This window comes from Poecilia mexicana, unplaced genomic scaffold, assembly GCF_051168715.1.
Source record: "Poecilia mexicana isolate PSO_F unplaced genomic scaffold, ASM5116871v1 scaffold_22, whole genome shotgun sequence".
NCBI classification, from domain to species: domain Eukaryota; kingdom Metazoa; phylum Chordata; class Actinopteri; order Cyprinodontiformes; family Poeciliidae; genus Poecilia; species Poecilia mexicana.
Genome location: NW_028263391.1, coordinates 23,439,006 through 23,462,854, shown reverse-complemented (window position 1 = coordinate 23,462,854; position 23,849 = coordinate 23,439,006). Strand labels below are relative to the sequence as shown.

The window sequence follows — 23,849 nt, the reverse complement described above, 5'->3', positions numbered from 1 at the left end:
GACCGCTCCTGTCAGTCAGAATCCGCTTCCCACCGGGGTTTCCAGCACTCTGCCCTCCTCAGACATTCCCTTCTCCAGCGCCGGAGGAGCCGATAAGACGGAGGAAAACGGCAGCGGCAACCCGGCTATTCTCCGCGCTGAGAGGAAAACATCCTACTGTGCTTAATCTCCACAGTGGGAAAAGCAATTTTGACTAAACCCGTAAATCCTTGAGCGTCAGATGGTACAGATTTGATCCCTCCAGCGGCGGATGTGCCTGCCTCTCTGCTGCTTTCAGATACCCTGCACTCTGATGCGCTCTCCTCCACTTATTGCGCCGCCCAGAATCACCAATTCTCGCAGTGATGCGGCGCGCTCGTTTGGAAGGTCAGGCACACAGAAGCAGAGAGGAAGCTCTTTGCTTCAGCAGGATCTGGAGAAAAGATGCTTTACATTTACACATTTCAATGCCAGCAGAGGTTTGTCTTCTGAATTTTGCTGCTCGCTGCGTTATTTTTCAATGCCTGAGTTTTTATCCACCATAACACTACATAAATTGAAATTACAAAAATAAATTTGCTAAATCGAAACACATGAATTTGAAAAAACCTCAAGTTTTGGCACTAGGATGCCAAAACTTGAGCATCCTAGTGCCAAATAAAATAGCACTAGGATGAGGTGCTATTTTCTGTTTGGGCTGTATCAAAATTTATTTCACAAAATTGTAATGGAATCACTTTTTTCGCATTACACAAGTCGTGATCAATAGCCAGATAATACTACTGGTAGAAACGACAAAGAAGACGACAGGAAATAGTTGGCTGATGATTTTTTAATAACTTATCGTTTAAAAAACTTAAACTTATATTTGATTTTAATTTTGTTTCTTACTTAATGGAAACACCAAAATTGGAAATTTGTGGAAATTGGCATTATGAAAATAAATTTGCTTAATGGAAACGCGCAAAATTTAAAAATACGTTGTTTTTTTTGTTTTTTTAAGTTTTAGCACTAGCATGAGGTTTTTTTATTTTTTTTTTTTTTTTTGCCGTATCAATACATGTGTTTCTCAAAACCAATGAAAACATCACAAGTTATATAATCAACAATCGGATGTTACTACTGGTGAAAACGACAAGGAAGGTGACAGGAAGTAGTTAGTAGTTGGAGGATTATGGCGCAGCATGTTTAATTTTTTATTACCTGGACAAAGTTATTTATGTGTGATTTTTTTAATTGTATTTCTTATTCTAATTAGCAATTACAAAATTGTTTTTTTGGCATTCGTGGAGTATTGACAAAGTTTTGCGCACATTTGTAATGTAAACTCAGCTGAGTGTGTAATATTTTTATGCTATAGCTGTACGGAAAACTGCAGAAAAAACACATTTTCACAATTTACATTAAATAGCTTTTAAAATCACATGTGAATAAGTTTGTTCATGTAATAAGTCATTAAAAAACATGCAGTGCCATCATTCTCCAACTACTTCCTGTCGTCGTCTTTGTCATTTCCGCCAGTAGTAACATCTGGTTGTTGATCATGTGACTAGCATGATGCGAAAAAGTGTTCCTATTACAGTTTTGCAAAATACAATAATTTCAGTACAGCCAAAAAAAAAACACCTTATACTAGCACCAAAACCTTTTAATCAAAAAATGCAATAAAAAAAATATGTGAATAAGTTCGTTTACGCGAAGTTTGTTTACGCTGTGCCATCCTCCTTCTACTACTTCCTGTTGATGTCTTCTTCTTTGTTTCTGCCAATAGTAACATCTTGGTTGATCATGTGACTTGTGTGATGCGATAAAACTGTTTCCGTTAGTTTTGTGAAATAAACCAAACCACCTCATCCCAAATTTTATTGAAAAACGTGTTTTGTTTTGTTTTTTTAAATTGACATGTTTCCATGAAGCAAATTTATTTCTGTGATTCCAATTTGTGCAATTTTATGGTCAATGGAAATGCAGCTAGTGTCAAAACATTGCAGCAGGTCCTGCAGCGATAAAGCAGCTTTTTTGTGGTGACTTTTTGGTTAGTACAAGCTGCTTCTTTATCCAGTGAAGTTACCCACAGTGGGCAGAGTATTTAAAACAATTACTAAAGTAACTTCATAGTGAAATTACTCAGCTAAAAGTAAAAAGTACAGCATAGTAAAAAATACTCCTACAAGTATTTTTTTCCAAAAAGGTTCCTCAAGGAATTGTAACTAATTACTCCGCCTCTGCTAATTTATTTAATCCAGTGAAAAGGGAAACTCAATTTGTTTAATTAAGCAACAAGCTAAACTGAACGGCACGTTTTGTCCACCAAAACGTGCCGTTCAGCTACAAACGCCAGTCAAAAAAAACGCTGACGTCATCATCCGCCTGGCCATGTGTCCCCCTTTCCAGACCGCACAGCTGGATTATAAGATCATGAATTTAGGTTAACTCCACCTACGTCAGTCTAAAAATTGGTCTAAATAATCTTAAGCATTATTTGTTTTTCAGATTTGCAGGTCCTTGTTTACAAAAGTGTCACTGACCGAGCGAATACAAGGTTCACAGATTACCCAAAGTCTTACGAGAGTCGTTATTTAGACATCAGGACTTTGTTGTGCTGGTTTAAAGTGCAGAAAGGTCTTTAGAAAAAAGACTTTAGAAAAAAGATATATATATATATATATATATATATATATATATATATATATATATATATATATATATATATATATATCAGAAATATATTTGAAAGCTAAAAAAGTATGAAATGCCAAAATAGCCACAATGCAATGCGATAAGGAAATAATTTAACCACATTTAAAAAAAACAAAAAAAACATTGTGTATAAATCTATATATCTATGCAAAGCATAACACAATAAAGAAGCAAATAAATACTTAAATGCTTATATAATGTCGATCATTTAAGACTGTACATAAATAGATAATCCGTAGTTATAAATTAACTTCAATTTTCATTCTTCGACACTTTTGAAATAAATATTTAATGGAAACTTTATTCTCAGAATTTAGCTAAATTTTACATTTCCTTCCATTCTTCAAAGCAATAAAATAAAAAAGTACAGAATGCCAAAAGTGCCGCAATGCAATAAAGAAATAAGTTGTTAAATATTCACATTAGCAATATTACGGAAGTTTTACAATGTCAAAAAGGGATATGTAACAAGTTTCAGCAATATTTAAAAAAAACAAAATGAATTTCCTAGCAGAATTAATGTTTTCTTAAATCTAAATCTGTATTTCACTAAATCTCTGTTTGACATAGCAAAATTTAGTTCAGGTTCTATCAATCATAGTATTTTAGCTGTGAGCTAGAAAATGCAGGTCAGATTTCTATTTAAAAAGTGTCATAACCTTTTAGTTTAACAAAATAATTGTTTAAAGTTTCAAATCATAAAACAACTTCATAATCACAACCAACTGCAGTGCACGTACTGGGCAGAACACAAGGGGGCGCTAACTCCACATTTACTCAATAATAATACTAGATAAAAAGGTAGTAAGAAACTAAAACATTTTTGCCGATTTTATGTGCTTAAGGTTTCACCACATTTAATTAAATACTCAAGCTATGTTTCTTTTTACCAAAAAGAAAGAGAGAAAGAAAGCAAGCAAGCTATAATGAGTAATAAAACAAAAACTATACATCTTTGCGTACTATAGCACTTTATCTAGGTGATATTTAAAATATAAATAAAAAACATGCTTACAAGTGTGGCCATAACATGTTTAATATTTTCCAAACCTTTTCCAACTTGAATGCTGAGATAAAAAAAAAAAACCTTATATATAAAGTTGTTATCTCGTGTTGAAGCACTTGAGAAAAACAAACTAAAATCTGAAGCTATAATTGAAATTTAAATTTTATTGACTGTCTTCTGGTTTAGGCCATGTTTAGGCTTCTTCTTAGTCTGTACCTGATTCAGGTATGAACTTTCTGCCCGTCATTTTGTGCGTTAAGGAAAGAGTCTCGACTTTAACGCGTTAATTTCACCCTGAGTTTTGTCTGTTAGACTGACTTTCACTTAGAAAGAAATATAATTTTTCATGACGTTGACGCATTATAATTTTTACGCTATATTTTCTGAGAAATGTTTAAATAAACCTCTAACCTAAAATGATGTAGCTGAAATTTGAGTTTTGTGGAGCTGTCCTGTTCGATGTTTCAGATAGCTGGACTGTGCCTTGCAGACAAAACTCAGGGTAAATTAACCATCGCTGTCATTGGTTATCGTCTTCCTGGCGGGGAACTGTGAAACTTATTGTGTATTTTTAGCCAAATATTGGCGATGTTTACTAAGATGATTGCAGTAAATAGTTCCTTTTTTTAATCTGACACCCAAACCGAACATGAATGTTGAACGCGCAGACAAGCGGCAGTTAAAATGATCTAAAGGTTGTTCGGTTTATCTTTTAAGAAACCAGCGCGAAGCTAAAGTTGTCATTTCCTCCCTGCTGCAGGTCTGCCGCTAGCTAAACAAAGATGAGCTCCTCTCGGGAAATTAAACGCAAGTAGCTCTTTGTTTACTTGTTTTTCCTGCTAGTTTGGAAGGAGGATGCTACCTCCGCGCTGTTTGTGTTTGTGTTTCAGAGCTGCAGAAAGCAAAAAGCAAAGCTCAGGCTAACAGAAACTTGAAGGAAGAGGCTAACATCTGCAACCAGCTCGGAGAATTGCTGTCCAGGACTGGTGAGACGTGTTTACACTTAACATTCCAGTAAATAGTGACAAAAACAGTTTTTAAATACATAAACACAATGTTGTGACCATTTCAGACTGTTGCATTAATTTGATGAAAAGTTTAGTGGAAGGAAAAAGTGTGATGACAAAAGGTGCACTATCAGCCTTGTCCGGATTCTGAAGCAGTAAATTAATGAACTTTGTATTGAGGACATTTCTGCTTTAAAATCCTTTCTTCTTGTTCTTATATAATCATATTTTCTGATTAAACTGAATTTGTGCTTATGAGCTGTAATGAAGAATCATCAAAATTAATAAAAACAAACTTTTGAAACTGGTTTAATGAGACAATATTGTGTAAAAGTTTACCTAGCTGAATTGAATTCTTTTGTAATAACACTGAATACACATCTACTTTAAAAATTCTGTTTTAATCTCTACCAAATTTAAATATTTGGTTTCCAAATGTCTGAACATTGAGAGACAAAGGGGAGTTGCAGTGAAATCCCTTATTTATTTGCACAAACATGACCAATAAATTTAATTTGGAATTACTGAAATTAAGTGACTTTTCAAAATACTGTAATTTATTCAGTTTCACCCATATATTAACAGTATTTTTGGTTTTCATTTGACTTATTTCATGCTTTACTTCTTACTTCAAACTCTTCTGTAACTTCTGACCATCTTTGCAATGATACATTTTACGTAGGGCTGCAACTAACAATTCTAGTCATTGATTATTCTGTCAGTTATTTTGATAATCAATTGGATAAAAACATTGGGACATTCTGCAGATTTTTTTTTTGCTTCAATTGCAATAACATGGCATTTTTTTAAATTAATAAATGTACAGCAGAAAGATTTTATTTTACAGACTTTTAACCAGGTGAAGCTAAACGTGCTACGTGAGTCTGGGGAGAACATAATTACCAAAAATGAAGGTTTTTCATATTAGAAATATATACATATATGTTGGCTTAGTGATTTCTCTGAATGTGTTATTTTTTCAGAAAATGGCCATTTTTAGAGTCTGTATGCTCCACTTAACGATTAATCGATTAGCAGATTAGTTGAAAATGATTTCAATGATCGATTAATTGTTTCAGCCCTTCTTGGATTCATGGTTCCTTGTTTCAGTTTGTCTTATTGGGTTTATTTTGCACCTCAGGTGACTATGAGGGCGCCATTAGGGAACACCAGCAGGAGCTGGCGCTCTCTGAAGCGCTGAATGACGTGATTGGACGGGCTGTAGCAAACCGCAAAATAGGAGAGTGCTACGCAGAGACGGGAAAAATCGAAGCCGCTTTGAAGGTTGGTTTCCCATACAAAAAAGGCTTGTGTCATTAATGGAAAGATGGTCAATTCTTTTGATACAAGAGAAAATTAAAGTTTTTAAGAAAATAGCCGCTTATCAATTCATTGCTAGTCGATTTACTCATTAATCGATAACTTTCATTCCTACGTGCGTCGCCTTTAACTCTGATTCTGGAGTCGTAGGTTAAGGGTAATGCTTCTGCATAAGAAAGTGTGAGACATTTTGCTCTCCAGCACCAGCGCTGTCACCTGGACCTGGCCCGCTCTGTCGGGGATCATGCAGAGGAGCAGAGAGCGCTGGCCACCATTGGTCGAACCTTCCTGTTCCGGTATGAATCTGACCAATCAAAAAGCAGCTTAAAGCAAGCAGAGGACGCTTTCAGGAAGAGCTTGGCTGTCGTGGATGAACGCCTAGGCGGTGCGTGTTGTTTTTGTTTAGCTGACTAGTGAGTGATGTTGAATGATTTTCTGTAGATTATGTAATTGTTTTATATTTTTAGGGACGGTGCCTGAGCGAGAGATCAGAGAGATGAAGGCTCGTCTCTTCCTGAACTTGGGTCTGGTGTGTGATCATCTGGGGGAGCCCAAACGCTGCAGCGAGTTCATCCGACGGAGCGTTTTCATCGCAGAGTAAGAACAAGCAGATGGTTTATTTATCTAACATCAAGGCGGCCATTTTGTTTACTGCTTCTGTTTATTTGAACTTTGAATTCATATCAACTCTGTGACAGAAAATCAGCAGCAGCCAAAGATTTTTTAATTGGGATAATAAAGTTGTAATATTATGAAAATGCAGTCATACGACAATAGAATCGAGATAACACGTGAATACAGTAGAAATAAATAATTACAACCCGATATAAAAGATTAAAATGAGGCTATTGAGCATCTCTTGAAGTGATACTTTGGTTTTACAGATAATACTTAATAGAAATACTTAATCTGATATTATTTTCTTGTAACTTAACTAAAATTATTGTAGCTTTGGTCTAATTCTCTGTCCTACAACTCAGATATGAATAAAAGCCACTTTTTGGAAATACTTTAGTAATTTCATTTTAGAAAAGAGCAAGAAAGTTAAATCTGCAAAAACAATAATTTTGATGAATGGATCAAATTGTAACCTGATTGAAATGTCTTGTAAGTCAGGAAGTTTCGTCATTAATTTAGTGTTTTACGTTCCACTGATTGCCGATGTTGTGCATCATTGTTTTGCTCAACGTATTTGTCTGAAGGAAGAGCCAGCTGCTGGAGGATCTGTACCGGGCGAACTTCAACCTGGGCAACATCTTCTTCCGCAACGGCGAGCCGTCCAGCGCCGTGCGCTGCCTGGAGCAGGCCAAGGACTGCGCCCGAAAAATGAAGGACAAGTTCAGCGAGAGCGAGTGCTTCCACTGCATCGGCAAGGTCCGAAACAAGTTTATTTCCATAATGAAATTTATCTGTAGCAGCGAAGTAAAACTAAAACTAAACTATAATGTTTAGTTTTATTTCGCTGCTACGTTTTTGTCTTATTCAGTTAGTTTACTAGTTTTTATTAATTATTATTTAAATATCGCTTAGTTTTAGATTAGTTATTGTTAGTCATAGTTGTAGTTTTAGTTTTTTCAAACTTTCATTCATAGATTATTGTATTGTGATTATTTAAACAGGGCTGGAGAATATGGCTGAAAGCTTTATCGCGATATAAGTGTTTCATAACAGTTTATCAATAAATATTGATTAGTTTTTTTGTTTTTAAATATTGGAAATATCACCAAACCGGCGGTACGACCTCCTGTTTTATCCACAGTTTCTTATCAATTTGAAAGGCTAAAAAATTGTTTCATATACACAAAAACCAAGGATATTGAGCACATAATTACAGTATTCTGCGTTGTTTTATAAATGAACAACACAGTTCCATTCAGTTATAGTTTTTTCCCCATTAATTAACGTTTTTAATTATTTCAGTTATTGGAAATGCTTCCTTTGTTGGTTTAATTTAACTGGAATAATCCCACCAACAGGTTCAGCTTTGTCTGGGCGACTTTGTGGCAGCCCGACGATCTCTGAAGAAAGCCCTGCTTCTCGGCTCGCAGCAGCCGGCGGACAAAATGGCCGTGAAGAAAGCTTTCAAATACGGTGAGAAATCCTCTCCAGCCTTGTTTCTGGCTTTGTTTTTGTAAGGCAGTTGCTTTTATTTCAATATTCTGCAGCTGATAAGGGGTGTAGGCTGGAGGAGGAGCTGTCGGAGGATCAGGGCAGCAGACCCAGCTCTCGCCAGGTTGTGGAGCTGACCGAGCAGCTGGGGGATCTGTGCTGCAAAGTGGGCTGCTACCGCAAAGCTCTGGACGCCTACCGGGCTCAGGTGAGATGTAAAACTGGGTCATAAATCCGTTGCAATTATTTATTTCACTTTTGGTGTTTGGAGATTTAACTTTTTGGAAAATCTGGATTTTTTTCCCCCACTAATTCTGAAGGGCGGCCATTTTGTTTCACAGCTTCTGTTTATTTGGACTTTGAATTCAGGTCAACTCTACGATGAAATATTAGGACCAGGCTCAAAAAGGTTTTATTTTGATCATAAAGTCATAAAATTACCAGAATAAAGTCGTATTAATACTACAGTCATATTGTTACCATATTGTAGTTGCACTAATACAAGAATAAAGTTGTACGACAGTCATATTACCAGAATAAAGTCAAAATATTGGGATAATAAAGTAGTAATTTTATGACAACTCAAACACTGAAAATAAAAAAATTAAATGAGGAATGTTGAGCATCTTGTGAGATTATACTTTGGTGTAAATTTTACAAATAAAACTTAATACTTAGTAAAAATACTTAATCTTTTAACACATCAGTCTCAGTAGCAGGACATGCAAAAAGAGCCACACAAACCTGAGCTGCTCATGTCAGCTCAGGTTTGTGTGAGCTGACATGAGCTCACACATCTTCAGTCATCTTCATGACTGAAGATGTTTTCTGATTAAGGCGAATTTTTTCTTGTAATTTTATAAAGTTATTTTTTAATTAAGATCCACACTGACTGGATGAGCTGGTCACATCAGCTCTTCATAACTCCACTGAATCTTGTAATACATTGTAGCAACTTTTTTCTTGTAATTTTAGATGTTTTCTGGTAAAATTGTGTCTTTATTCTCGTAATTAAACAACAATTCTTATAGCCTGGCCCTAATGCTCCAGAAAACTCACAGAAAGAATGCTTGAAATGAAAAACACTTTTTGAAAATATTGTCAGTTTTATTTATTTCCATTTTAGCTAAAAAAAAAAACATCCAATCTGTTATAAAAAAAAATAGGAGATTTTATTTCTAATCCATATCGAGAAGCATCAACATCTTTGCCTGTGAACTCTCCCTGCCGACTTTCTCTGCATTTGTTTTTCTTTTGCGGCTCAGCTGACGGCTGCTGAGGCTTTGGGGAAGTCGGATCTGGAGCTGGCCGTCATCCACGTCTCCCTGGCTGCGACCCACACCGACCTCAGGCAGCACCGCCAGGCCGTGGAGCACTACAGGAAGGAGCTGGCGCTGCGCCGCGGCAGCGCCTCCGAGGTGCCGATGAGCCACACACTGCTGCGTCTTCTGGACTTCAGCTCACTAAACATCAAACAAATTAAATGAACAGGAGCATTAAGTCGCAGGACAACATCATCAGAAACAACGTCATGAACCGATTACTGAAATAATCATCAACTAAGTGGAGTACAGGCTAGAACAGTGCTAAAGTAACAAGGCAATCAGCGGTAATTAAGTCAAAACTGTACAAAATCTATACATTTTCCATATAAGATAGAAAAAAACCTCATTTTTCAGTACAAATATTTCTCTTCCAGTGGCAGATTTAGCTTCAAATGTTTAATTTCATTTTGCTATCCAGTTTAGGGCTGTTGTAAACGAATATTTTAGTAATCGAGTAATCTATCGATTATTCTTACGATTAATCGAGTAATCGGATAAAAAAAAAATTATAAAATGAAATATTGGTAAATCTGGCATAATACCGGTGTTACTATCAGATATCAATATCAGAAAAGAAAAAAATATTTCCTAAAATTTTGTAGAAAAAACTTGGAGATTTCTGAGTTTGAACAGTCACATTGTTTTGTGTGAATAAACCTATAATTTTTTTTTCTTTCAGAAATTTTCTATGGAAAGGACATGTCCGAGTTTCAAAATGTGAAAATGTTCAACTTTTGCAACTCAGAAATTTAAAAAATAAAATAAAATCTGTTTTGTCTTGTGAATTTTCAACTTTTGGAATTCAGAAATTTCAAACATTTTTCTGGAAAAATCTGGAACAAAAAGTTTCTCAAATTTTTTGAATGTTCAAATTTAAGAATTTCCTCATTTTTTCAAAAACATTTTCTCATTTATTTAGCAGAAATTTACTCCTCCCTTTATTATTATTTTTAGCCAGACTCTGATTCTGACACATCATCATAGTTATTGGATCATAGACAGTACAGTTTTTTATTTTCTTATCTAAAAACAAACTGAATTGTTCGCATTTTTGTTATATTTCAAATATTGCATAAAATAAGTGTAAAGAAAAAGTTTAAGTGGATAAATGAAAAATTAATTCTGATTACTTGACTGATCGTCAGAATAGTCAGTCGATAAGACGCTTCGTTAGGCTGCAGTGTGGATTGTTTTCTGTGTCGCAGGAGTGCAGCACGTGGCTGAACATCGCCGCCGCCCAGGAGGAGAGCGGCTGCAGCTCTGAGGACGTGGAGAGCAGCTACATCTCGGCCGCCAGCTGTGCTGAGGCGTCCGGCCAGGCCCGGCTGCAGGTGAGCTGGTGAACTGGCTCCAGCAGAGCAGAGCGATTTATTTAGCCTTAGAGAAGCTAAATAAATCGGTAAAATGTAGAAATGAGCTTAAAGTTAGTTTCCAGATTGTTGTTGCTGTAACGACGGCAGCATCCAGGCCTCCTCTGTGGGAGCTGTTGATGGATGCCGGCTCTCGTTCCTGCAGAAGCGGGCGCTGCGGCTCTGGCTGGCGTCCCGGCGGCGGCGCGGCGCGGCGGGCGATGATGCGTTGGAGGCGCGGCTGCAGCGGCTCTGCGCGGCGGAGAGCTGGGACCCCGAGGGGAGTGAGGGAGAGGATGAGGAAGAGGAGGAGATGGAGAACAGCGAAGCTCTGGATGACAGCGACGTGGTTCTGTCAGACTCGGGTACGGCGGCGCTCATCAGAACCGAGAGAGAACAATAATCAATCGATCAATCAGTTGATTAATTGATCCCGTTTGGTTTTTCTGCAGACGACGATCTGGACGGTTACGACAAGATGGTGTCAGGAAGAAGGAAGAGAGGGAGGGTGAGTGGCACAAGCGGCCATTTTTAATATCTCGGTCAGACATTTTCAGCTTTAACCTGTGACCTTTCACCTTTGACCCTCTGTGCTGCAGTGGAACAAGAGGAACGAGAAAGGAGAGACGTCTCTGCACAGAGCGAGCATCGATGGAGACCTGAGGCAGGTCCTGTACTTGGTGGAGCAGGTGAGCAAACCAAACACCTTCATCTGTTCGGTCATTCATTCATTCATTCATTCATTCATTCATTCATGCTTTTTCATTTTCCTTCCTTCTTTTCTTCCATTTTCTTTCCTTCCTTCTTTTCTTAAACATTTGAAGTTAAAATGCGGAGTTCTTTGTCTGAGCTGTTTGTGTTTCAGGGTCACCCGGTGAATCCCAGGGATTACTGCGGCTGGACGCCGCTGCACGAGGCCTGCAACCACGGTCACCATGGTAACCTGCTGTTTTTCTGGTTCATTTATCTATTTTTATTTTTGTAGAAAATGATCCCCTGTGTTCATGTCGTTCCTTTTTTGTCTTTTTCCAGACATCGTAGCCGTGCTTCTGGACCGCGGCGCTAACATCAACGACCCCGGCGGCCCGCTCTGCGAGGGCGTGACCCCGCTGCACGACGCACTCGCATGCGGAAATTTCAAAGTGGCTCAGCTGCTGGTGGAGCGAGGCGCCTCCGTCACGATCCGAAACGCAAAGGTTCGCGTTTTCTTTTTCTTTCATGATGGGAAAAACTCTGAGTTCACCCCAAAACCAAACAGGCCAGAGGTCACAGCTCTGAGTAGTTCATAGAAAAATAAAACGCAGCTGCAGACGTAATAAAGCAGGTTCAGGGTGTTGATAGCAACATGTTGGGGCAGGGCTCCTGCAGGAAACTCATTTTGCCGTTTTCCAGTTTGGGGAAAGTAAATAAAAGTTTGAAGAGTTTGTTTTAGACAAACTCTTCTTATTGCCTTAAAGAGCCTTCCTTCCTTCCTTCCTTTATTCCTTCCTTCCTTCCTTTATTCCTTCCTTCCTTCCTTCCTTCCTTCCTTCCTTCCTTCCTTCCTTCCTTCCTTCCTTCCTTCCTTCCTTCCTTCCTTCCTTCCCTCCCTCCCTCCCTCCCTCCCTCCCTCCCTCCCTCCCTCTCTTTCTTCCTTTCTTCCTTCCTTTTTTCCTTCCTTCCTTTTTTCCTTCTTTCTTTTTACTTCTTTCTTTCCTTCTTTTCTGCTCCTCTTTTGTCTTTTTATTTTGTCATTTTTCTTGCCCTTTTCTTTTTCTTTTCTGTATTTTGCTCTCTTTCTTTTTTCCTTCCTTTTTCTTTCTGTTTTTTCACGTTTTTGTTCCTTCCTTTCTTTCTTTTCTCTCTTTAGTTTTTTCTTCTTCCTGTTTTCTTACTCATTCTGTTTTCCTTCCTTTTCTTTATTTTTTCGTTTTCATTTTATTTCTCCTTTTCTTTGCCTTTCATTTTTCAGATCACGTCGTCTAATTCTGCAGCCTGTAGAAACATTTGCTGTAAATTTGATCTTTATTTTTTTCTGTTTTAAAGAAGCTGACTGCAGCGTTGGTTTTATTTCAGATCTGATGTTCGTGGTTTTCACACTGATCTGGTTTCTCATAGCAGCTTGTCAGATGATGTTTTGTTTTATTTGCTGCTGTAGCTGAGCTTCTGCATTAATCCAGACTAACAGAAATAATCAGTTGAAATATTTTCTCATGTAGATAACAGATAGAAAATATGACTAAATGCACTTTTCAGTCACTTTTAATTTGATTATATGTTTAATGCTTTTGAGTATTTTGGTAATTAATGGAGCTGCAGATCTTTGAACCGCCGCCATTGACTCAGATCTGGCAGGAACATCGGCGCTGTGGTGGAGATGATTTACCACTCTGTGGTTTTTAGCACTTGTTGTTAAATGATTTGGATCAGAAATGATCAGCTTAACCAAGGTTTCAAAAGGTCAACTTTAGTTTGCTTCTTAGTTTCCCTTGTGGCTCTGATGTATTTCTAATACAAACCACTACGTTTTACTTAAGCTTTTCAAGAATTGCCGCTCTCACAGGGAGATGAATGTTTGGGTGCAGCAGCATCAAGTTGTTTCCAAAACGTTTCCACATGTTGCAAATAAACCTGAAAAAAATTTCCGTCTCTCAAACGTTCTCACATATTGGGACTTAAAGATAACTTTGATGTATTTTATTAGGATTTTAAGCCACACAAACTGGTGCATAAATGTGAAGTGAAAGAAGTTATCAATAGTTTTTCACATTTTTTGCTAAAAGATTCCAGAACTTTCTATGCAGTTCTGGAATTGGCAGCACGTTGGAAAAACTCTATTGTATTGGTTCAGATTTTTTTTTGTGTGAACTTTTTATGTTTCTTTTGCTGCTGGAAGCATTTTTACTCTATCTTTTTTACTTTTGGACAGTCATGATGCGTAGGCCTGTCACAGTGAACAATAAATCAATTAATCGCATGATAAATTAAAATTGACTCAATAATTTCCATTTGCTTGATGATGTGAGTTATGACAACATTTTAAAGTTTAATTAAGTTCAGTTTAATATTGAGTCCCAGTTTTGGAGGCAGCCATTTTGGAGCAAGATGCTGCCACCACCAACAGGATTATTAATGCTCACCAACAAAACAAAATGTGGCAACCAGTCAGGATATTTTCTTCTCATGAGTTTAGTTATTTCCGTTCCTTCAGGGTGAGACTCCGATGGACACGCTGCGTCACTGGCAGAGGACGTACAGGAAGGAGCTGGACGAGGAGGCCAGGCAGGAATGTCTCTGCACAGAGAAGCTGCTGAGGAAGGCGGCCGCAGGAGGAGGTGAGCCGTTACCTAGCAACCCCGGCGGAACTCTGCCCGTTACCTAGCAATCCAATCTCAGCTCCAGCACGTTTGGTCAGCTGGTTTTAACGCTGTAGGCGCTCTGTAATGGCTGCTGGGAAAGACAAGTGTTTTGGTGACTTACCATTCTGAAACCACTTCCTGCATTCTGTTGGTTGTGCAGGAGGTTCCACTTCTGCTTTTCAAAGATGTTTGGTTGTATAATTGCTCATCTGTTTGCAGCCTTTCTCACGTGCGAGGGTAAATGTTGAGTTGGGAGCCAGCAGCAGATTATTTGGATTTAAAGTGACAAGAGGCCCTAAAGGACTGAAAACCAGCAGAAATTACCAGATTAAAATCTCATAATCAAAGAATGATTTTGTAATGAACATGCTTTGTTTCACATGGACCTATTCTAAGGCCACCTTTAAAATAACACTGCTAAATACTTTTATTTTTCTCAATTTCTCTTCAACATAGTTCCTGCTGCTCCGGCTGCAGCCAAGCCGTTTGATGCCCTGCAGGACAGCCAGCTGTTTGATGCAGAGAACTCAGAGCCCCTCCTGGCCACCAGAGGGCGCTCTTTGTCAAACCAGGACAGATCCAGCCCCAGGCTGTCAAACCAGGACAGATCCAGCCCCAGGCAGCGGCCGAGCAGCGGCACATCGAAGCAACACAGAGCCAGAGGCACCGAGGGCTCTGTTTTATACGGGGTAATGTTTGCAAAGACAACATTAGAGTTGCTTTTGTTTGTGAACTAGAGAAAAGTAAACCGGAGTCTGTGTGGTTCAGACGTCCAGCAGCAGCTCAGACAGCAGCGACTCCGACAACCCGGTCAGTCCTCTCCGCCCCGTCCGTCCCAGACACGCCGTCCCAGCCGCTCCGAGTCAGAAGGAGAGTCCCTCAGCCCAGGAGCCACTCAGGACCGAAAGCACCAGGGAGGCCCCTGCGCCGTGCGTTTTCCAACGAGACGAGTACCACAGCGCCATCCGCAGCTTGGGCAGCGCCAAAACTCTTCGTCAGGCTCTTTCACAGCCGCAGTTCTCCAGCGCGCCGACCGTTTCGTCCGCTCTGGTTCCGGAGGACGAGTATCTGGCGGACGACTGGTTGGAAGACGATCTGGGTGAGATGCAGCCGAAGAAGAAGAGACGGCTTCGAATCGATTTTAACGAACCAAGACGGGAGGAAGCAGCTTCGTCATTGGCTAGAAGTCAGAATCATCTGAGCGCAGAGACGTCCTGCAGAGGTAACCACTCCTAGTTTCACTTTCCTACTGCTCAAAAGGCAGCAGCTAACAATTATTTTAGTTATCGATTAATCGACTATTCTGACAATTAATGGAGACATCTTCTTAAAAACTAGTACATTCTGCAGACTTTTCATTTAAGTCTCGTTTATACAAGATTAGAATTACATTAATAACATGCAAATAAACAATTTAATTGCTTTTTAAATTGGAAAGTACACCTAAAGGCAAAAAAAAATTTTTATTAGTAATCTATTTATTGTGATTAATCACGATTAATCATTTGATCCCTATTGGGCTCTCTTCCTTTAGGCGCTGTGTCGAGCTCGTCCAGCAGGGGGCTCTCTCAGAGGAAGAACGGCTCGCTGAAGCCTCACCAGGTCAAGGTGACTCAGATGCCAGGGATGGTGAGGCTGGGCACACGAGAGGTCAGCAGGTCAAACAGCCCCTCCGTTCCAGACGACGAAGACATGAGGCCTGAAGCTCCTCCTTTGGTGCACTTTCAGGTGAGACGCCAGATACCAACTTCAACTAAATTCTGTTTAATTATACAGCACTGACACAAAGTAAAGTAAGCTTATACAGTGCTGTATAAACTTAAATTTTAAGTTTCTTCCTTAGTAAGGCGTTCGTTCAATTGTTGCTTTTCTCCCCCCCAAAAAATGGCATAAAGAAGTTTAACTACATTATTTCTTGTGGATTTTTATTTATTTATTTTTTTGTGGACTAAAACATGGTTCAAGATGGCGTCTTTGGTGCTTCTCTGAAGTCAGTTTTCTTGGCTAATGAAACTTTTTCTGACTTTATATTCCGGGTTGGAACGGATTCATTTTGACTTGGATAGTCTGTATTTAGTTTGATTCATTTTTCTTTTCAAAGTGTCTTTAAAATTAAATTTGCTGTGAATTAATGCACAGACTGTAATTAAATCGTTCCTGATGTCGTATTTAAAGGTAAATTTGAGTCTCTTCCTGGTTCCTTTGTATATTTTAGCCTCGGGCTCCTGCTCCTCCCATACCAGCATCACTGCCTCCACCAATCAGAATGAGGGTCAAAGTGCAAGAAGATGTCTTCCTCATCCCAGTTCCACAGAGGTTTGTGCTGCAGAAGCCCTGGTTTCAGATCTGGAGGGTTCTGGGTGATTTTTTCCCAGTTAAAACCATCATGCTGGGTTTTATTTGCAGCGAGGCGGACTCCTGCACCGTGTCGTGGCTTTGTGAACAGGCAGCTCAGCGCTACTACCAGAAATGTGGCCTCCTGCCGCGCCTCTCGCTGCAGAAGGAAGGAGCGCTGCTCTCACCACAGGACCTGCTGCTGGCTGTGCTGCACACCAACGAGGAAGTGAGGGATAAATAAAGGAGATTAACCAATCAACTTTAGATAAACTGATTAATCGATATCTTGCGTCCATAGTCCTTTCTCCAGCTGAACAGAAACAAAACTGAAGTTAATATCTTTGGACCTAAACAGGAACGATCTGGAGTCAATGCACAGCTTCAGTTATTACAACTAAAAACCAGCTATCAGGCCAGAAGGTGATGAACTCTGACCTGAACCTCCAGAGCCACATTAAGACAGTCACAAAGTCGGCCTTCTATCACCTGAAGAACATCTCCAGGATTAGAGCACTGATGTCTCACTGAGATCTAGAGAAACTCATCCATGCATTTATCTTTAGTGCATGGTTGATTACTGCAGCAGCGTCTTCACAGGTCTGACTAATAAATCAATCCTCCAGCTGCAGCTGATCCAGAACGCTGCTGCTCGCGTTCTCACTAAAACCAGGAAGATAGAGCACATAACACCAATTTTAAAGTCCCTACACTGGCTCCCTGTAGCTCAAAGAATAGACTTTAAAATAATTCTGTTTGTTTATAAATCACTGAACGGTTTAGCATCACAATACATTAAAGATCTGCTGCTGCTGCATCAACCTTCCAAGACCTCTGGCTCAGGTTCTGGTTCTGGTTCTGATCTGTATGCCCAGAACCAAACATGGAGAAGTAGCATTCAGCTGCTACACACCACAAATCTGCACCACTTCCTGAAAACTGCAGATCAGCCGAAACACCGAGTGCCTTTAAATCTATAACCAGCTGTTCAGAGTTGCTTTTAAAACATAATAAATGAAGCGACAGCAAAATGTAATGTTAAGAAATGCCTTGTTGCTGAAAGGTGCTATATAAATAAAATTTGATTGATTGATCGATTGATTGCAGGTTTTGGCTGAAGTTTGCTCCTGGGATCTCCCTCCTCTTCCTGATCGCTATAGGAAGGCTTGTCAGAGTCTGGCAGTGGGTGAGCAGCACGGACCGTAATGCAACAGCAAGTTTTCTGTTTCTTATTTATTTGCTGTAACCAAACGTGTCTCCGCCTCCAGACGAGGACAGACGCGTCTCCCGGCTGTGCGAGGTCCAGGACGGCGGCCAGTCCGTGTCGCTGTGCGCCCTCAGTTTGGCCCCCGCCTCCCTCAATCCTCTGCTGCGTGCCCTCAAGCTCCAGGCCAGCCTCACTGAGCTCCGCCTCTCTGGGAACCGTCTCCATGACGACCTCCTTCCAGAACTGGTTGCCACTACGACCACCATGCCCCGCCTCCGGCTGCTGGACGTTTCGGCCAATGGCATAACGGGGGAGGGGCTGGAGAAGGCTGTGGAGGCGCTGAAGGGACAGAGTCATCCTGCATATGCCGTAAACCTCTTCAAGTGTTCACACTCCTCCCACTTTTCTCATTTCTAGTCACATTATAACCACAACTTTCAGAGAGATGCAGCAACACAAAGTACACTGCAAAAACACCAAATCTTACCAAGTATTGTTGACCTGGTTTCTGCTGCAAATGTCTCACTGCACTTCAAATAAAACTAAACTAAAATATAAATAACTTTTCAGTAAGATATAGGAGCTTGTTTAAAGTCAATAATTCTTTAATACTGATAAAATTGTTATTGATTATTTCACTTTTATTAAGTAAAAAATGTCTTGTTATAAGTAGAGATGCACTGATCCGATACTAATATCTGTATCAGTCCCAATATTGAAAAAATCCAGCTTTGGGTGTCGGTGACAATGTGCCACATCCATATGTTCTAATTCCATGTTTGTAAAGCACTGTTGTGCTTTATTATTTATTGGGGCATGTCATTAGTATTACATAGGGAAGAGCAGTGACTGCGGCTCGTACCGCGGCATGCCCACCAGCAAAAGTGGTATCAAAACGTGCGGCTCAATGCCAAGATGAGAGTTATTATTTTTATTGAGGATCGGAGTTACGATGGCGACGTAAAAAGCGAAAAACGAGCGAAATTTCCAACTGCCGAACCGCAGAGTGTAACTGCCACCAACTGCCACTTTTTTAGAGTGAGAAACGGAGTGAATTTTTGACCCCAAAACAATTTTGAAATCGCCCTCATGCCTACAAAATATGCTCTATTGGTATGAAAGTCAGTCATGACATTGATACGCATGCCTGCTCCCGTAAAATGTTTTCAAAATTTCTCTAGGGTTGACGGTTTTCTGTCAAGGTGCTTTAGAGCGAAATCATGTGACCGGGTAGCAACAGGCTCTCAGCCATTCATTTTCAAACTTTTCTGAAAATTTCTGAGCTCAGCGCACACCATTTTTCTCTCGTCGCTGCTATTTCTGTGAGTGACCTACAGATATGAATCGCGGGACTATTGGAGTCGACAAATAGCCCTCTCATACGGTTCAAACGGTTTTTGGATCGGCCTTACGGATCCTGAACGGGAAGCAGTTGTTCGGACTGCTTTTTTCATTAAAACTGACTGTGTGTCTCATAAAGAGAGAAATCCTTCTCCAGCTTTCTGTCTCACACACAGCAGTTGGCTGAGGGCCAATCACTATAGCAACAGAATACAGAGGAAGGCACAGCTGCTGGTTTGGACTACAAAGACTCTGTAGTTCTAAACATGGCGGAACACTTTAATACAGAGGGCAGAGCAGAAGGTCAGAACTACAACATGGTGGAACACTCAGTTATTACAGAGGAGACCTCAGCTGGCATTTAGAACTATTTGTTGCTTTGGCCATTATATAGTTGGTTTAACCCAACCACTGTTACACATTGGATTAGTGTGGCCATTTAAAATGAAGCTTACTGAAAATTTCAAAATAAAAGCCTTGACAATTTTCACATCAGGTAATTGCTCTTTTGGCCTTTATGTGACTGGTTTAACCAAACTACTGTTATACATTGGATTAGTGTGGTTATTAAAATGAAGCTTACTGAAAGTTTCAAAATAAAAGCCTGCATATTCCTCTCACATCAGTGCACCGCCATAGGCGGTGGAATAATATTCAGCTTTTTTTATGTTTTTTTTTTTTTTTTTTCTCAGGATGGTGAACTGCCTTGTGCAGCAAGGCAGTTCATTAACATTAACATAAAGATTAGCATTTCATTAGCACAAACATTAGCATTTCACTGCCTCCATTAGCATTAGCCTTTTCCCTAAAGTTAGCTATTAGCAATGTTTAGTATACTGAATGGAGTAACTCAATGACAGACAACATGTGACTGATACCCCACATGCTACTGATAGTCTTCACGCTAATATTAGCATTTTGGCTCATTTTAGCTCATGTATTAATTTTAACATACTGAATGTTACAGGTACAGCTTAGTAAACATGCTTCTGCCTCTCCACGGGTTATTGACTGCAATTTAGCTAAGCTTAGCATTGCTGATTATTTTTAGCATCAGAACGCTGGTTTCCAACCGACGGGCACACTTTGGCAGTGAATGTAGTTATAAGTTTAAAATATCCACCATTGGAACTGGTGCTTTTTTATTAAAACTATTTGTACGACATGGTCTAATTGCTTTTAATTAAAACAGAAAAGCTCCAGTTATTCCTAAAACTGCAGGATAGCACCACACTTTAATTATAACAACTATAAAACAATAAATTTAAGGGTTTTCAAATGCTTATCGTAAGCGTTTCTGCTCTTCACATAACATTTGGTAAATAATTAACTGATTTTAGCTGATTAGTCAGGCTATCTGCTCCTGCTAGAACCCATTAAACCTTCTAGTTTCAGTTCTGTGAGACTTATTTCTGTTAATTTGATATTTCTGTCATGATTTTGTCTGTTTTGTCTCTGTAGTACCTGGAGGAGCTCGATCTGAGCCTTAACCCGCTCGGAGACGGTGTGGTCGAGTCTCTGTCCTGCCTGTTGTCCAGCTGTCCTCTGCTGTCCAGGTTGTCTCTGCAGGCCTGCCGGCTCACGGCCCGCTTCCTTCAGCAGCACCGCCTGCTACTGGCCGCCGCGCTGACGGGTAGGTTGACGTAAACCTGCACTGCTAAGTGTCTAAAAGTCGACATTTCAGGCCATTCTGCCGACAAAAGCTGTAAATCGGCTGCATTGTCTTCTTTAGACCATAAACATCCACTTTAAAAGACCAATATTACTGTTAAATCAACTTTTATTGAATTTTTGGTTTTTGTTATCATTTTTGGAAAATGTGGATTTTTGCACTCATTGGGTTTCCGTAGTTCAGAGCGATATCATCATGCCCAGGTCGGCCATCTTGTTTTACAGCTTCTATTTGAATTCAGATCAACTCTTCGATGGAGTATTAGCGAACGGCTAATACGTTTATTGATTGATTTATAAAGATGCAATAATATAACTTTTTTATTTTATTTGGAAAGAAAGTGAGGGGGGAAAAATAAATTTAAACTAAAATCCCTTCATGCCTCAGGACTGAGCCACCTGAAATCAGTGTCCCTGTCCCACAATGCACTGGGCTCCACTGGCTTTGAGCTGGTGCTGAAGACTCTGCCCCTGCAGACGCTCACTCATCTGGACCTGGCCGCCGTCCACAGGGGTCCAGCTGATCACCTGGCGCTGCAACACCTGGCCAAACTCCTGTCCCAGGTACGAACACACTCTGGTTGGGACGTTCTGTCCGTTTCTGTACGATGAAACCAGTAAAACCAGTATGTTTTTACAGGGCGAGTGTCCTTTGACCCACCTGAGTCTGGCAGGAAATGGACTGACGGACGGCAGCGTCACCACCTTCGCCAGGTTTGTGAGTGAATGAAGCTCTCCCATGGAGGGCTGGAGCTGGACGATAAATCAGTATCGCAATAGAGATCGATATCAATCGATAATACATAGAAACTGAACTCTGATCCAGAACCGCACAGCATTCTGGGAAATGAAGGCAGGGGAAAGGCTACAGCTGCTAAACGTCTCGCAGCTAGCTAAGCAGAGTTATTGGAATCAACTAACTCACTCGGTCTGTGGTTGCCTAGCAACGACCTGCTGGGTGAGAAGCAGTCCCCCTGCAATTCAGACTTTCTTCTTAGAATTCTGTTTTTTTTCTCAAAATTCTGACCTTTTACTTTCTTTTGATTCTTTATTTTTTTAGAACTCGCTTTTTTCTTAGAATTTTAAGTTTGTTTGTTTTAGGAATTAAATTCCTAAAACAACCTAAAACAGTTAGGAATTAAATTCCTAACTGTTTTTGTTCTTCAGAGGCCCTGATGCTTTTCCATTTAACCCAACTGTAGTAAAGAGTGTTTTTGTGCTTACTTTAATTTTCTTGCAGCACCTTTAACTCTCAATTCTGCTGATTTATGTAAACTTTAAGGAGTTAGCAGAGGTGGTTAGCTGCAGGTAGCTAACTTCCTAATGGTTGGTACGGGAGCTGCAGAGGCCAAAACACGACAGACTCCTGTTTATCCTTATCGCAGCTAGTTCTGTGAAATTCTGCATTTTATTGTGCATTCCTTTTTGTTAATTAAATTCAGTTTGCGTATAAATGTGACGTCATCATCAGCTGTTTCTGTTTTCCGTCAGGTGTCTGCCTTCATGTCCAACCCTGACGAGTCTTGACCTGTCAGGAAACCCGTCCGTTTCCTGGTCGGGCCTCCACAGCATCCTGACATCCGTCAGAGAGGCTTCTCGACCTCTGACCTTTCTCAACCTGCAAGGTAGACATCAGCCTGTACTTCTTTCTACACACATTCGTAAATATCCAATTAATCGTCAGGATTGTGTGCAGTTTTAGTTTCTGGAGCTGCGTGTGGTCGAAGCTCTGCAGCTGCATGTCACATAATCACACAAATTACACAAACCAGACGCATATAAAGAGTTTACAGCGCAGCTGATGAGCAATAAAGTGTTTTTATGGCAGATTAAACCTTTGGTTCTTGTGGCGACGTTGAGCTGATTCTTTCAGCTTTAGTGACTGAAACATCAGTTGACTTGTTCATATTCTGTTTGAGATTGTTTTAGGTTGCTTAAAATAAAATTAACTGCTTGATTTCTCCGACTCAGAACATTTGCACAAAACGTATTGTGTATACAATCTGTGACGTGTTGGAAATGTTTACGCTTTTATTTTTAGTGTATTTTGGTTGATTTTCATTAAAAACTTCCCCCATGAGCAAATAATATTCAGGGTTTGTACACATTTTGGTGTACAGAAAGGAATTTCTGTACAAATTCCTTTTAAAGTTATGGATATTCAAACTGCACAGTTTTGCAATCTAACATTTAATTAAAAGCTTAAATTTACATTCAAAGCCAGATATTTTCATACTTCTTACACATTTTTTTTCTTGCTGTCTAAAGTTTAATCATACTAAACTTTTCTTGTTTTACGATAGTTAGAATTACCAAAATTATTTATATTTGTTAATTACCAGAAAACCTGGTGAGAAAACATTTTAATTTTTTCTTTGAAGCTAAAGTTTGAATAATACTCAGACATCTTTGCTGCGTTCTGCGTTAGCTAGCTGCTAACACTAGCTAGCTCGCTAGCTTTTTGCTTCAATCAACTGAAAATGTTTCGCCACTTGACTTGGACGAACTTCATACATTGAGTTTTAAATTTCATTCATAAGTCTTGCCTTAAATTTTAGTTGGTGAAACCTACAGAAACCCTGATCACTAAGAACAGTAATAAAAATATAATATAAAAGTGAATTTAAACTTTTTTTAAATTTAATTTGTATTGTTTTATCTCCAAAATATGGTGCTGGGAAAGTTTGAAAGAGGCGACTCCGTTCCTCCACATTTGTTAACATTTTAGGTGTTAATTTGACATTTTTGTTATAATAATTGTGTTTAATTCTATATTTTGTGAATTCTGTGATGAATTAATCGTCCTGTTCATCAGGTTGTCAGGTTTCCGGTCCTTGGAGCAGCGAAGAGCTGGACGGTTTGTCCGAACTGGTGCAGGATCTCCGTCTTTGCTCCCAGGGATTAAACAAGCTGGACAGAGACGTGTTGAGGCACAGCTGGGGACTCCAAGATGGACGCTGTGTGAACCGAAACGCCCGGTTCCTGCTTTCCACAGCAGCAGCGTCATCATAAGGAGGCGTGTTTCACTTATAATGGACCATCTTTAGAGCCAGCTGTGGTGTTGACTGTAAATACTTGTGTTAAGAAGTATTGTTTTTTGTTCCATATACACTAAATAATGTTAACTTAAATTAAAAAGCAATAAAAATCCCTTTATTTCCAA

General features: G+C 39.6%; 1 protein-coding gene across 1 annotated transcript; it reads left to right on the top strand.

The window, feature by feature from the left end:
- Positions 1 to 15: 15 nt before the first annotated feature.
- tonsl (tonsoku-like, DNA repair protein) lies at positions 16 to 23,849 on the top strand. The gene is made up of 29 exons (XM_088002514.1): positions 16 to 366; positions 4,446 to 4,492; positions 4,576 to 4,671; positions 5,834 to 5,976; positions 6,214 to 6,397; positions 6,480 to 6,609; positions 7,215 to 7,386; positions 7,989 to 8,103; positions 8,178 to 8,329; positions 9,387 to 9,539; positions 10,652 to 10,777; positions 10,962 to 11,160; positions 11,248 to 11,303; positions 11,395 to 11,484; positions 11,661 to 11,733; positions 11,828 to 11,991; positions 13,986 to 14,109; positions 14,590 to 14,822; positions 14,902 to 15,355; positions 15,668 to 15,861; positions 16,349 to 16,449; positions 16,540 to 16,696; positions 17,575 to 17,653; positions 17,736 to 18,043; positions 20,477 to 20,648; positions 21,075 to 21,250; positions 21,327 to 21,400; positions 22,178 to 22,311; positions 23,502 to 23,849. Exons 2-29 carry the CDS (start codon positions 4,468 to 4,470, stop codon positions 23,696 to 23,698), a joined length of 4,281 nt encoding a protein of 1,426 aa, XP_087858640.1. The 5' UTR covers positions 16 to 366; positions 4,446 to 4,467; the 3' UTR covers positions 23,699 to 23,849.

Coding starts and splice junctions, on each gene's coding strand:
- tonsl (XM_088002514.1), top strand. CDS start 4,468: ATGAGCTCCTCTCGGGAAATTAAAC. Junction 9,540..10,651: donor GCCGCGGCAGCGCCTCCGAG/GTGCCGATGAGC, acceptor TCTGTGTCGCAG/GAGTGCAGCACGTGGCTGAA. Junction 11,485..11,660: donor TCCTGTACTTGGTGGAGCAG/GTGAGCAAACCA, acceptor TTTGTGTTTCAG/GGTCACCCGGTGAATCCCAG.